The 15702-nt window shown below is 39.8% G+C and overlaps 1 protein-coding gene across 4 annotated transcripts in view; it reads right to left on the minus strand.

Moving 5' to 3' along the window:
- COL12A1 (collagen type XII alpha 1 chain) overlaps positions 1–15702 on the minus strand; it is a 264287-nt gene that overhangs the window by 149988 nt on the left and 98597 nt on the right. For 3 of the 4 annotated variants that reach the window (XR_012243891.1, XM_073626810.1, XM_073626811.1), the window contains exons 15-17: positions 8715–8981; positions 3661–3853; positions 1256–1374 (exon numbers count right to left, since the gene is read on the minus strand). The exons of the other annotated variant lie outside the window; for it this stretch is intronic. Coding sequence is in view for 2 of the 3 variants with exons in the window: in XM_073626810.1 (XP_073482911.1) it covers positions 1256–1374; positions 3661–3853; positions 8715–8981 (579 nt within the window). In the remaining variant the exon portion in view is untranslated. The remainder of the gene's footprint in view (positions 1–1255; positions 1375–3660; positions 3854–8714; positions 8982–15702) is intronic. 4 annotated transcript variants of the gene reach the window in all.

Consider the following 15702-nt stretch of genomic DNA (forward strand, 5'->3'; position numbering starts at 1 on the left):
ATTGAGATACTTCTACAGGCACATGGACACATAGGATAATATTGACATGTTTCTAAGGGCACATGGACACATAGGATAACATTAGCTGCTTCTACAGGCAAAACGCAAATTCCTGTAGAAGCAGCTTTTTTAAGCCTAGTGTACAACACGTAAGTATGAAACCATCATTTTTCTTTGTAATGGCTGCCTTGCTTGATTAAAACTGAAAATTGCAGTGCAGAAATCTCACAAATAATGTCCCTGAGAGATATATCAATCTGACATGTGATTCAACTTGCCAACAAATTTACAAAACTGAATTTGCTCATTAAATATTCTGTATTGTTATGGACATTCTGATGTTCTCACAGGCTACATATATCTTTAAGAGTCCCTTATCATAAGAATGATTCAGTATTATATCTACAATGTGTCCAGCCAACTGCAGATCTGGAAGCCTATTTATAAGATTGTGGGAAAATCCTCTGACTACCTAGATTAAGATCATCCCCATTCTCATCCAAATCTGGTAACATTCCTGGGTCTGTGGTGATCATGTAACAAGCAAGCAGTGGATCCAATGATCCCAGTAAAATGGTTGATAACCTCAGGAAATAAGGTAATATACCTACATCAGTGAAGCAGAAGCAAATTAACAAATCTTTATAACTGTGAGCATTGGTGGATCTTTAAAAATCCACATAATGAATATGTGGTTGAAAAGTGGAGAATAATTACTTTGAGCTTCTATAATCAGGCCCCCTTTTGCTTTGTTGCTATGCTGCCCTTAATTTTGTTGTCATGCTCTGTATATATAAGAAGCTTGGAAAATGATGGGTACCTGCTATGTTTTCTTTATGGCTTCTTAGATGTTAATTTACTGCATACGAGCACCATAAAGACCAGTGGGGTTTTGTTCACATCAGGTGGGTTTTCCATGCACATGTCAATTAATTCTGAATGATCTCACAAGCATCTTATACTGACATCAAACTGATGCCATTGAGATAAGCAAAACCCCTTTGGCACAGGCCCTTACAATAATCATTTAGATTGTGGCAATTGACCCAGCAAATAAAGTAGCCAAGTCAATGTTAGTGGAATAATCCAAATAACCTTTACGTGGTAAATAAATGTCTCTATAAATGTCTAAATGTGAAAGTTAATATATACTAGACTATATTTTAAATTCTAATTGACCATTTTGCACATTATATTCAATATATCCTTTTTTTAGAGTTGACATCCACTATGCCATTATCTCTTGGAAATTTACCAGCATCCACAGGGACTTCAGGTGCGTCTGACCGAGTTGTCATTTCTTCTCCAACCAAAGGTGCACTCACTCCTTGATCAAACACTCCAACAACATTGACCTTGTAAGATGTTGCTGCCCTGCAGAGGGTACAAATGGTTGAGGTGTGTCACTTTATAATTTAATACCCATTATTACTTGTTGGCCAAGTTGTAATTTGTGAAGATATATTTATTAAAGAAGCCGTTTTAAAAACAAGGTAAAGCAGACTTGGTAACCTCAAATCTGTACATACGCTTTATGAATATAGGATTACATTACTGTTTGCTTTTTAGCAAAAAAAATTTTAATATATGTTCCAAATGTATTCCATATATAACTGAATCAAAGCACAAAGCAATAATAAATACACATATTTCTGAAAAAAAAATGTGCATTATTATTTTTGCACCCATGATCAGTAGGTCATGGGTGCGATGCCAGGCTCCTGCAGACTCTCAGTATAGCTATCTGTCCGTACCTCCGATACAGGCAAACAGTTACTGAAGAGCAGGAAGATCAGTGAACTATGAGAGCGCTCACCAGTGCCCTCACAGTTCATTGAGAACTACAAGTTGTCTGCGGCAATGGAAGATAGTAGTTGTAATTTGTTCATTCACATAACTCTGTGAATGAATGGCGCGGCTGTGTGGGTAGAGCCCCGCATGGCTGCACTGTTTTTAACAGCAAGTGTAGGGAGAAAAACCCCTGCCCACTATCACAGGGGGAAGATTGGGGGGTGCGGGGGGGACTTCTGGAGCATGTTACATGTTACACCCTAGATATGTGTGTAACATGTAACATTATCCTTTAGTTTGCATTAAGCTAGATATCCTGAGATATTAACAAACTTAATGCGGATGCAGATAACAAATCTTTTAAAATCAGCTTGGCTCACTAACTGCAAGCAGCATGTACAGATTATTTTACTCATTTGTATTTTAAAATATAGCAATGTGTATGTAAATATATATCTTAAAGTAGATGTAAACCCAATCACTAAAATACCATATAAAATTTAACATGTTGGTGTTAATCCGAACTTCATTTTCAAGCTTTTTAAACCTGAAGCTTTCATTTAAACAATAATTGATGTCCCCACCATAAAGTTCCTTCCTGTCATGGAATGAGAACACTCTGTCCCTGCCTCCCATTGGTCTCTTGAGCTGTCACCCTGTCACATGTTCATTCAGCAGTGTCCATAAACATCTGTGTTGACACTGATTATGCAGGTATGTTCAGTTATTGCCACCATTAGGAAGCCCATCCTGAGCAATAATTTGAAGCTACCACTGCAACAAGTGCATTTAGACAGGGAGTGGATACAAAGAAGTTGGAGGGGATCAGCATCACTAAGATGCAACTACATTAAAAGAGATTAAAACAGTATTATTTAAAAAAAGATAGATGTTTAGGATATACAATACTTTAGCAAATAAAATATATTCCAGGTAGGGTTTATGTCTAAGTTTAAGATCATAAGTGGATTTATTTATAAGCTAGAAGTTTCACTCAGAAATCAGACCAAAGAAATCCAGTTTTTCCTGAGTATGTCTGCAGGATAAACTCTTTTAAATATCAGTATTAACTTTTCATCTATGTTTTCATTAGATTTATTGACCTATTAACATGACTGGTCCAGAAGGTGCCAAAAGTATGCAAATTTCATCAATGCTTTGTCGATGTCACAACTAAAGAATCTGAACAATAGAAAAAAAACTAGTGGAAATATAGAATAAATATAGCGTTAAAAGAAAGTTAGGGTGGTTATGCAGTACACACTATGGGGTTGGTTTACTAAAACCAGAATCTGGGGCAGCTGTGCATGGTAGCCAATCAGCTTCTAACTTCAGCTTGTTCACTTAAGCTTTGACAGTAAGACCTGGAAGCTGATTGGTTTCTATGCAGAGCTGCACCAGATTTTGCACTCTCCAGTTTTAGTAAATCTACCCCGGTATGAATGACAGAGGACAAGTAGTGAGACCTGTTCTTCAGCAATTCATGTGTCACTGAGAATCACAACTAGAAAATCACCCTGTGAAGTAGCAAGCACTTCCATTACCTGGAATCACAGGTCTCCTAGATCTAAGTAATGTTATTAGTAATGTCAACTGGACTTAATGTTTGCTTTTATTGGGCAAACTACAGATTCATCAAGTAAAAGTTACCATTGCTATTCATTACAGTGTTATGGAGATATCTGGGCTAAACATAAAAGAATAACAATGTCCCATTACTGTAAATGAGATTTCATTGTGAATGATTAGGTAGTTTAAAAATACTGCCAACTCTATATTGCAGAATGTGTTGAAAGAATTATGTCAAGCCTTATACACATTACTGAAAGGGATTAATGGTATGAAACATTATCTCATTTTTTTTCCTACCTGAGTTCTTCTAGTACCACTGTATTATCATAAGGACCAACCGTCATTTCTCCCAAATGCCTTTCATCCCCTACAGGATAGAAAGTGATTTTATATCCTTTCACTTCTCCTGGGGCAGGTTCCCAGGTCACTCGGAAGGTTGATATAGTTGGATCAGATGTTTTCAGGTTCCTTGGTGACTTGAAAGGAGAAGCTAAAGAAACAAAATAAAAACCTTTTTAACCGCTTAAGGACTGAAAAGATTTGCCCCCTTAACCTCCCTGGCGGTATGATTATTTCGGATTTTAGGTGCTGAAAGCGGTACAATTATTTTGCATGGAAATTTGGCGTTTTATATTGTAGGCCTGTAATTCTTAACAATAACACGCTTAAATCTGTCCACCAAGAGTCTAGTAGATATCCCGGGTATGATGAAGCTTGAAACACAAAAACATAAAATATAATATAATAAATAAATATAAATAATTAAAAATATATATATATTATAATAATAATAAAATAAATTTCCCCACGATTCACTATCGCTCAATTCTGCAAGTGTTCTAATTTACTATCATTGTTTTCTAGCTGGTCTAAAGCCACTTTTGACATAAAGGGACACTTTTTGGTTGCTATGGACAATCTCAAGTTTCCAGCAGAAAGAACAGTATATATAATACAAAACTGCATGCAGGGCATTGGACAAAGCACTAGGGACAAAAGGGATGTGAAATAATTTCATACAGTACTGTAATCTGTAAGATTACAGTACTGTATGTGTTATGATTTTTACTTTTTTTTTTAATTTGCTGCCAGGTTCTGCCCCTGTGCGTCACGGCGCTCGCAGGGAGCAGTTAACGGAGTCTGGCACAGAGAGGCTTCGGAGGAGACAGAGCCCGCAGACACAGCGGGGAACATCGCAGGATCCTGGGGACAAGGTAAGTAACACCGTCCCAGGATCCTGCAATGTACTCCAGAGTGTGGCTAATGGTGCTGAAATTTAACCCCGAGTCACACTTGGGAAAACCATCAGGGAGGTTAATGACCAGGTCATTTTTTGCCATTACGGCACTGTGTCGCTTTAGCTGACAATTGAGCAGTCATGCAACATTGTGCCTAAACAAAATTTATGTCCTTTTTTTCCCACAAATAGAGCTTTCTTTTGGTGATATTTGATCACCTCTGCGGGTTTTTTTTTGCGCTTATACAATATTTTTTACTTTTTACTATAATAAATGTCCAAAAAAAATAAAAAAAAAACAAATTTCTTCATCAATTTAGGCCAATATGTATTCTTCTACATATTTTTGGTAAACAAATTAAAATAAGTGTATATTGATTGCTTTATGCAAGTATTATAGTGTCTACAAAATAGGGAATAGATGTATAGCATTTTTATTATTTATTTAGTTTTTACTAGTAATGGTGGCAATCTGCGATTTTTAGGGGGACTGCGACATTGCAGCGGACACATACTTTTGACACTTTTTTGGGACCAGTGACATTTATACAGCAATCAGAGCTAAAAATAGCCATTGATTACTGTATAAATGTCACTGGCAGGGATGGGATTAACACTAGGGGGCAATCAAGGGGTTAAGTGTTCCCTAGGGAGGGGGAGGGGAGGGAGTGTACTGAATGAAGGAGGAGAGAGATCGCTGTTCCCGATCACTAGGAAAAGCAGATCTCTTTCTACTCCCCTGTCAGAATGGGGTCAGTTTGTTTACATACACAGATCCCCATTCTGGCTCTCTGTGGAGTGATCGCAGGGGGCGGCGAACATAGCGGCTGCCGGCCACGCACATCAGCTCCAGTGTCGCACCGCGGGCACTCCTAAAGCGGCCGATGTACACCTACAACAATTCGCACAGCTGTGCCGTCCTGCCGCAGTATAATGACGGCTGCTGGTCAGCAAAGGGTTAATAAAGCAGCTTAAAATTGTATCTGAAACAGAATAATAGCTCATCTAAATCAACATGACAATAAAACAAATGTATTCTATGGTTAAAATAAGAACGAAATAACAACTCAATTGTAAATTCCTAAAACTATTAAGAAATGTGGGTATTGCCCATTGTATCTTACTCAAACAAATTACAACACTAGAAATTAGTGAATTTTCTATTAGGGTAGATCTTTTATATACTGGGTTGAACAGCAAAACTCCAAATGTTCCCACCACGGATCTTGTGGGTCAGATCTTGCATTTAAAAGAGTCCAGATAAAGGCTTAGTTGAAATGTGTTAGTGCTGAAAACACTGATATTTATATTTTACCTTCTTCTGTGTCTTTTTTAAATTGAATAACAAAACAACGTTTTAATTGTTAATGTTTCAGGATGTGCTGATCCTTGGGGTTATTGCAACTCAGATGTGGGTTTGTTTATCTCTACTTAACATACAGGGGTTGATTTACTAAAACTGAAGAGTGCAAAATCCAGTGCAGCTGTGCATGGTAGCCAATCAGCTTCTAACTTCAGCTTGTTCAAGTAAGCTTTGACAAAAAAAACCTGGAAGCTGATTGGTTTCTTTGGAGAGCTGTACCAGTGTTTGCACTCTCCAGGTTGGGTAAATCAACCCTACAGTACACATATTGAAGGGTTTGCAGTTATTAAACTTGCATTACACTTTCATTTCACCCAGTAACTTTCTCCCAGAGCTTCATATAGTATTTTTGTTGGCTTCCAGAAAACCTGTACTGGCAGAGATGTAGGACATTGCTGACCCTCCTCATACAATACCAGTTGCCTGGGTTTACCTACTTTATGATGGACTGAACCAGAAAAAGCATACAGAATAGGAAATTCACTGTAGGTGCATATTATCACCAGCATACAAAAATATGGTCAGCCCAAATTAGCTTGCTTGATCTAATAATAAATTCATCACTATCTGATACATACTGACGGCACAGCATTTTAATTAAAGAATGTATAGCGTTTTTATGCTGTCCTAGAGGAAACTTAACAATATATTCCATTGCAGAACTAGTAACATATGTGGCCCAAGGGAAAAAAAGATTTCCTGGCAATCATTCTATTGGCAACTAAACTGTCTGTGTTTCAGCCTCTTTTATATACCATTATACACTTCAGTCACTCTGAAGTGTCTGAAGACACCAGCTTCATTCCGGGAAGTACCATAGTTGCCATCACAGTTTCCATTGATTGTGAATAGCACATTTTATTGCTGGGGGGAACTAACCATTAAACTGAGTCCCATAATTTTTCAACAAGAAGTGCTGATCATTGCAAAAAATATGGTCTACAGCTCTTGCATATTACCAAATCATTCTTTGTATATAATTTAAACTACAGTTGAAAATCACATCATCACATATGGATTCATTTAAATGGTGTCATAATAAGTAAGATATGTTGGGAGGTGAGAAGTTGTAATATTAAGCATACAGGTCCCTTAGGGAACATGTTAAAACTTTAAAGATGGTAAATGTAAAATGATGGCTGTAGGTATGTAAGAGTTAAAAATTGTAATACAGATTTTAAACCTGAAAAGCTGAGCTGAAAAACAGATGTTGGTGATCCCTTCCAAAACTAATTCTTGAGCTGTCTATACATGGAGAGACTTGTGTGACATTCCCACTGTGCATGGTGTATAAATGGCTGCAGCAGGGGATACTGGTATCCAGCATTATTGTTTGAAGAGGTCAAGCTAGTAGGGAATTTCTACAGATTCACACTTTTTTGTTTTACTCTTTATTCAGAGTGTCTCCAATACAAACTGAAAGAGCCCTTAAAAGGTTTGAGAGAAAGTAATAGATTTAAAGTAGAACTGTGGCCAGACTATGGGTAATTAAACATTTACATATTCTTAACAAGCAGTAAATAAAGTATGAAACAAGTCTTAAGTTACCTCTGCAGCTACACCCATGTTGGAGTAATTAATCCTCAAATTTGTAGCCGAAGCTTCTCAGTTTTACTTTCACTTGCTCGCCTAGCTGAGCTCCCATACCTCAGCAGTGACTTGGCAGCCTGCCAGTTAGTTACATTTAAGGCCCCTTTCACACTAATTTCATGCGCTTCTTCCACAACACAGGTGCAGTACAGTGTACCCACAGTTTTTATGTGGGCTAACTGCACTTTGACATAGATTTCTATTATGTCCCACAGTTTAGTGCACCAACACTTCTGCATGCAGGACTCTTAGTACGCTTTCAGAAAGTGCACCAAAACCACAGGACTTGTAAGTAACAAATCTGCTGTACAACTTTGATTGGGAAGATGAATTAATGTAAATGTCAAATGTGTTCACAACTAATGCACTTCAAACTCACAATGTATGCACTTCAAACCAAACACAATGCATGCCCCAGAGGGCGATGCTTGCACTTCTCACCAAGCACTTACTAAAAAAAAAAAAAAAAAATACCCAAAAAAAAAAAATACCAAAAAAAAAAAAAGTAGTGCAGCTAACCCACATGAAAACCACAGGTACACTGTGCTGTACTCGTGCTGCAGGAGAAGCGCACCCGTTCAGTTTGAAAGGACCCTAATCTAAGCACAGATCAGGTGCACAGGAATGGAAGAGAGAAAAGTGCTGAGATGGGAACATAAATACCGTACTGCTTTTATTGTGCGCTTTAAGGATAAATTGCTCTACAGTGGCCGTAAATACAAGCAAGCTTACTGCTTGCTAAGGATATGTAAACATATGAATGTCAATAGCCTGGCAACAATTCTGCTTTAAGTCTATTGGTTTATATTTATTTTGTATATAGAAAACAAACCTAGCATCAATTTCTGTTAAGCTATACCCATACATATATAAATAAGTCTATTTCATACATGGTCATATATTTCCTATCTGCATTTTGAGCTGAACTGAATTCAGCGGGAGAGAAAAAACGCGGAAGCTCCAATATAATATTCAATGACGCTTCATTGCACGCTTCATGCTTCAATGACGCTATACATGGTTTATCCTTTGCTTTATTTTTAAGAAACACATTTGATTGTGGGTTTAATAGCTGAGTCCAGCCAAACACCCACAAAAGAGCAGAAAATATAAACCTCACAAACACACGTTTACTAACAGTTATACTTGGTAAAACCTTACCTGTTGTTCCTTCTCCTTGTCTTGCTTTTCCATCTCCTGACTTGTAAACTGGGACAACAGTTATATCATAGGTAGTTAAAGGTTGAAGCCTTCTTAGTACCGTTGTAGTGGCTGAGCCAGGCATTTTAGCAACAATTTGCCTTCCGCCTGCTCTTGGCCGATAGATCACACGATAATTCACCACATTTCCTGCAGCAGGCTGCCACGTGACTTTCATTGTATTTTCTGTTTCATCGCTGACTGTAAGAGTCTTTGCATTTGGTGACACTATGGCAAGGAACACAATTATATTTTTGTTAATGTTCTCACATATATATAAAGTTACACATTTTCAGGTTTACTTTGAACATGTCCATAGATCTAAATTATATGCAAAATATATTGGTAGAGCTGTGGATATTTGAAGAAAACTTAGCTAGACTTTCAGAAGTTGGGTATGCTATCTTTTCTAGAACAAATATTGGTCATGTAGCCAATCCATTATCCACTGCTCCTTCGAAGGAGAATGTAGTAAGGAGATTCCTTTTCCCACTTAAACATGTTCCTCACACTCATATTGGAGGGGTAACTTTAACGTTTAATGTAATAGGGTTTTCCTTTTTGAAAGCACAGCACACATAGCACAATCAGATTCAATGTTTTCTTTAACATCCTTTAAAGCGGAGCTCCACCCAAAAGGGGAAGCTCCACTTGTTTGCACCCTCCACTGCCACATTTGGCACTTTTTTGGGGGGTGGGGGAACAGTTACCTAGTTTTGACAGGTACCTGCTCTCACTTCTGGTTTAGATCGCTAGGGCGATCTATGAGCATGTTTGGCCCCTCCTCATTTCCCCGCGCAACCTTCTGGGACACGCACAGGTCCCAGAAGACTGCATGACCATTCATAAAGCACACCACAACTCATGCATGTGCAGTAGGAAACTAGGTGTGAAGTCGGAAAGGCTTCACTGCCGGTTTCTCTTACTTACATATCCAGGGCCTGCACCTGAAGCCAATTGAAGAATCGGCTCAGGCGCCGACATCACTGAATCCCTGGACAGGTAAGTGTCCTTATAATAAACATCAGCAGCTACAGTATTTGTAGCTGATGACTTTTATTTTTTTTTTTGGGAGACTGGAGCTTCTCTTTAAGTCTTTTCTTATTCTTGAGTATCCAGTATCTATTTCAATGAGGTTCCCAATACTACATTGGTGGTAAATACTCGTGTTACCTTGGTGGTCAGTGTAAACCTTCCCAATATATTGGTGGTTAGTGTAAATTTCCCCATTATATTGGCGGCCAGTGTAAGTACCTTTATTACATTGGTGGTCAGGGTAAAGATCCCACTGAATTGGTGATAAGTGTGAATCCTCCTGCTAGATTGGTGGTCAGTATAGAATCCCCTTTGAATTGAGGGTCAGTGTAGAATTGCCCTTAAACTGGTAGTCAGTGTAAATTCCCCATTACAATGGTGGTTATTGTAGAATCACCCTTACATGGGTAGTCAGTATAAATCCAGTATTACAATGGTGGCCAGTGTCAAATTGTCCTTACATTGGAGGTCAGTGTAAATCCCTTGTTACATTGGTGGTCAGCATAAACTTCTCCTTTACATTGGTGGTCAATTTACCCACTTGCCAAGCAGTCGCCATCGTTATAAGGCGGCAGGTCGGCACATTCCCTCAAATTCACCGTAGGTGTGCGTCGGCTCCTTTAAGCAGCTAAAGCAGGCTGTATGGCGGGGGACCCGATTCGAGTGGCCGGCAGCCACAATGTCCGCCGGCCACCCTCGATCACGGGAACAAGAGCAAGAACAGGGATCTGCCAATGTATACAGACAGATCCACATTCTGACAGGGGAGATAGAATGAGATCTGCTGTTCCTAGTGATTAGGAACAGAGATCTCTCTTCTCTTCCAGTCTGCCCAGCCCCCATACAGTTACAATACTCTCAGGGAACACACTTAACCCCTTGATCGCCCCCTATTGTTAACCCCTTCCCTGCCTGTGACATTTATACAGTAATCAGTGGCTATTTTTATCTCTGATAAATGTCAATGGTGCCAAAAAAGTGTCAAAAGTGTCCGATCTGTCCGCCACAATTTTGCAGTCCCGCTAAAAATTGCAGATCACTGCCATTACTATTAAAAAATTAAAAATAATAAAAATGCCATAAATATATCCCCTATTTTGTAGACACTATAAGTTTTGCGCAAACCAATCAATATATGCTTATTGCGAATTTATTTACCAAAAATATGTAGAAGAATACATATTGGCCTAAACTGATGAAGAAATTTTTTTGGGGGGGATATTTATTATAGCAAAAAGTAAAAAATATTTTTTTTTTTCAAAATTGTCGCTCTTTTTTTGTTTATATTGTAAGAAAATAAAAACCGCAGAGGTGATCAAATACCACCAAAAGAAAGCTCTATTTGTAGGGAAAAAAGGATGTCACATGACCGTGCAGTTTCCAGTTTATCTAAAACCAGGAGACTTCTCAAAAAGAAATCTAAGCTATACTGGCATATTGAGTTCTTTCAACAATATATACATGATAACATCTGTCCAACCGCCTTAGAATCCAATTGTTTCCTTCCTTTAAGAATGTGACTCCTGAACTCAAACACGATTGGGAACAGGAACTCACTAGATGCAGTACCGAACTGATTAAACTTCTAGTTGTACAATATAGAGCAGATTTACTGGCCCTGGACCAAGAACTCATTTCCCTACAGACACAACAAGACTCTGTAAACGGTCATGCACAATTTGAAAAGAAATGGCAGGAATATCTAACCAGATTGAATAAAGATATTATTTCTAAAAAACAGACCAAACTGTTTAGAGACAAGACAGCCTTTATGGAAGGCTATGCCTACCGATGGCATCTGATGCCACAAAACAATAGGACTAGACAAGGCCCTAAGTCCACAAGCTATGGTGCAGGTCACTCCTCTAGAGAGGAGGATACTGAATCTGACTCCTCTCTTTCTTCTTCTTCCACACGACCTACCTCTTCTCAATCTACTACCTCACGTTCCAATTCTTACATGGGTACACGCAAAAGAGGATTAGGTGGTAATCAACCATTTACTCCTCATCCCAAAAAATTCCCTGATGAGACCAATAAATACTATCCACCTATGTCCAAATCACACTCCCATCGGTCACATATGGGTTCCAGCATGGATGCCCCTGTTGGCGCTCATACAACTACTCATTTAGGCCCTCTAGCGGCACAGGCACTTAGTTTGTTACATAACTCACCTGGGCCCACTGTGAATCCTATTCACAGTGGTGGCCCAAGTATTGCCACTACATCTACACATTCCATAACGAACACAACATCACCTCTATCTAGTTCAGCAGCACCTTTGTTGATCCCTACCAAACAGAGCACACTTGACTCTCATTTAGCATCTTCAATGGCACATCCACAAATTTTCCCTTACCCCCAACACTGACCTCCCACACGTAGAACTGGATATTATCAATCTCACTCCATATTCTTTCTCTTAAGCAGATCTTGATCTCTTGAGATACTGACTCAGTTTTTGCCCTACACCTCAGTTGGTTAAATATGACACTATCAAGGATCTGTATGTTTTTGCAGGAAGCTGACCTACAAATTTCTTTTCGATCATGACCGTGTACGCTCCAAACAAGACAGGGAACTCTCTGAGAGCATTAAGCACTTTATTATGGATGAGTTCAGAGCTTTCAGAGACCCCATCCTTTTATTAGAAGAGAATGATAATTCTGAGCCTGGGCTACCTACTAATGATGCCAATGGACTGACATTACCTTCAGGACCAAAGCCAATTAAAAAATTCAAACCCAAAGCCAAGAAATTTCCAGATCTAACTACGAATCCCCAGGTGTGGGCCTTTTTGATGGCCACTATAGGGGACATGAGGCAACTTGCATTAGATCCTATGCCTAAGAATTTGCTGCCTGACCAATTGCAATCCCTTTCCAGACTACGCAACCATCCTAATCTAGTTGTCAAACAGGCGGACAAGGGGGGCAAATTGTATTAATGACTTACCAGCAATATGTCAAGATGTGCATGGGTGTCCTTAGCCACCCGTTCGGTATCGCAGAATTAAGGCTGGTTCAACCAATCGGTTTACCAGTGAATACAAATCACTTATAGGTGAGGCATACCATTCAGGTCTGATTGACCAGGATACCCATGCATACCTTGACAACAAATTTCCGCGTACTGCCACATTTTACACACTACCAAAGGTACATAAGAATATACATGCCCCTCCAGGCCAGCCCATAGTTTCCAGGATAGGCTCACTTACGGAAAATGCTAGCAGATTCATTGACTTTTTTTTTACTCCTCATGTCACACGGTTGCCCTCTTATGTTCGTGACACACTAGATCTCCTCAAACACATTGAGGGGGTTGTGGTCCCTCCCAACGCCCTGCTCGTGACTTTGGATGTGGAGACCCTATACTCGAGCATCCTTCACGAGCAGGGTGTCAGGATGGTACGCACCTTACTCAGGGAAGAAGACCACCATCTGTGCCCTTTCAGTGAATTCTTGTTGAAATTACTTTTTTTCATCTTGACACACAGCTGGTTCACATTTAATGGCTCCCACTACCTCCAGGTGCAGGGCATGGCCATGGGCACTTGTTGTGCCCCGGCCTACGCTAACCTGTACCTGGGGGGGTGGGAGCATGATATCTTTTCCAATGAGGAACTCAGCATCCACACCAGCCATGTATTGGTGTGGCTAAGATATATCGACAATATATTTATTATCTGTGTAGGCTCACAACAAACTTTGGATACTTTTGTTGATCGTTTGAACATTAATACCTATAGTTAAAAATTTACAGTCAAGAGCGAGTTACAAAAAATCTCATTCCTTGATCTTGTAATTTTTAAAGACCACGATAAATATTTGGCTACTACGCTATACCGGAAGGAAACAGCCGGAAACACTATCCTGCACGTGGCTAGTGCCCATCCCCCTACACTTGTGCTTAGTATTCCCTACGCACAATATATTCGGCTCAGAAGGAACTGCACTTGTGACAGTGACTTCAGATACCACGCTGAACGTCTAAGGGAACGACTTCTCCAACGGGGATACTCAAAATCGCTTTTGCGTAAAGCTTTTAATAAAGCTTACGCACAACCTAGGAATACATTGCTTTACCAAATCAAAACTAAGTCAGATGATCATTCAACGGTTACATTAATTACGCAATACTCATACCAACAATACCAATTAAGAAATGTGCTGAATAAACACTGGCACATTTTACATGAGGACCCTATTCTTAGTAAATATGTCAGTGATCACCCAGAGATCATCTTCAAAAGAGCGGTCTCCTTGCATGATAAACTGACCAAAAGTCACTTTGTCCCCTCTCACGGTCATACTACCAACAAATTTGGAATTTATACTTGTGGGCACTGTGCCCTCTTCCCTTGGATCTCTACTGGCCATAGATTTAGACTACCCAATGGGGAGCTCTTCTACCCACACTTTCGGGTTGATTGCAGTACCCAGGGGGTGGTCTACTTAATGACATGCAGATGTGGGGTTTTTTATATTGGCAAAACAATTCGCCAGTTACGAAAAATAATAAATGTTCATATTTATTCTTCTGCCAATGGCAGAATGCTCAGTCCCATAAGTAGACATCTGAATCTTTGTCATAGATTCGATACTTCTGTTGCCACTTACTGTTTTGGCGGTGATCCCACGGGACCCCAGGGGGGGAGACTGGGATAGGATGATACTCCACTGTGAGGCGAAATGGATATAGCGCCTTAATGCCACACGATGGCCAGGCATTAATGAAGTACAATCCTATAAGTAATTCCTCTAATAACAGGGCATTAGATTATTATTTTATACTCCAATACATTCTGCCTCTCCACGCTATGGCGACTCCTGTCCCTTCTTATTTCCCCCCTCTCCTGCCCTGTTGGGCTCTTTACCACCAAAACAGATATCTATTTGTATAGCGATGTGGTTCTACCTCTTTGGTATTGGTATTCCTTTGTTTATCCCTCTTTGCTGCTTACTAATCAACTGATGTCACACATAAAAAGTGTTTGCAGTTACTTTTTATTAATATATGTTTTTGTTTCTCATCTTATATTTTTACTTTTTTAAAGGGCATACTTGTTCTATCTATCATGGCTTTCTGCCTTGAGCCTGTGTTGGAGACCCCATTAGCATCAATTTCTGGATTTCTGTGACGTGCTGGTGTTGCGAGTTGCATGTGCGGCTGGGTAGCCGCAGTTCGTCCCCTTCTGGAGACATTTTTTGCGGCTTTAGATCCGGGTTAGGTGCTCTCCCTTTTTGTTTTTTCTTCCCTCTGGCCATACTAACACTTCACACTGGCTATATCCATCTGCCTTTACAGCAGCCTCATGCTGTTATTTATCGGAGTGTCCACTGGGGGGAGCCCTTGGCCCTGGATCGCTTCAGGACTGTGCTCTCTTTGCACGGCCATGTTCTTTGCAGCCGCTCTGCGTACTGCGCATGCGCGGCCATGTGGGGCTGCGTGCGCAGCCCTGCCTGGCCAAATCAGGTGGTGCGGAATTTGAGGCTGACTTGTCATCCTTGCACCATGCTACCTCCCCAAACGGCATTTTGCATTTGTGGAACATATCCATACCTACTACTCCATCCTTTCTGGTAAGGCTTTTATCCTTCATTAGTTGTTCGCTGTACCCCCGCTGCTGGGTTGATGTAACACATGCATTGCAGAGATTTAGGTACACATTTTCCTTTTCTTATAGATGGCTCTTACCTGGCATCAGCCAAACTTACTGTGCCGCTGCAGATAAACCTCCATCTAGCTTCCCTTTTCTACTATTAGTTTCTTGAAGTTAACACTCTCTATGTTTGATATAAAGACTCTATATATAAACCATCATTATAAGATGAGACTTAGTACTCTTTGGGCAATGCTGCTGAACTTATGTGATGATCTTACCATTATCGTTTGAAACTGTCTCTAA

This window comes from Aquarana catesbeiana, linkage group LG04 (assembly GCF_042186555.1).
Source record: "Aquarana catesbeiana isolate 2022-GZ linkage group LG04, ASM4218655v1, whole genome shotgun sequence".
Taxonomy (NCBI): Eukaryota; Metazoa; Chordata; class Amphibia; order Anura; family Ranidae; genus Aquarana; species Aquarana catesbeiana.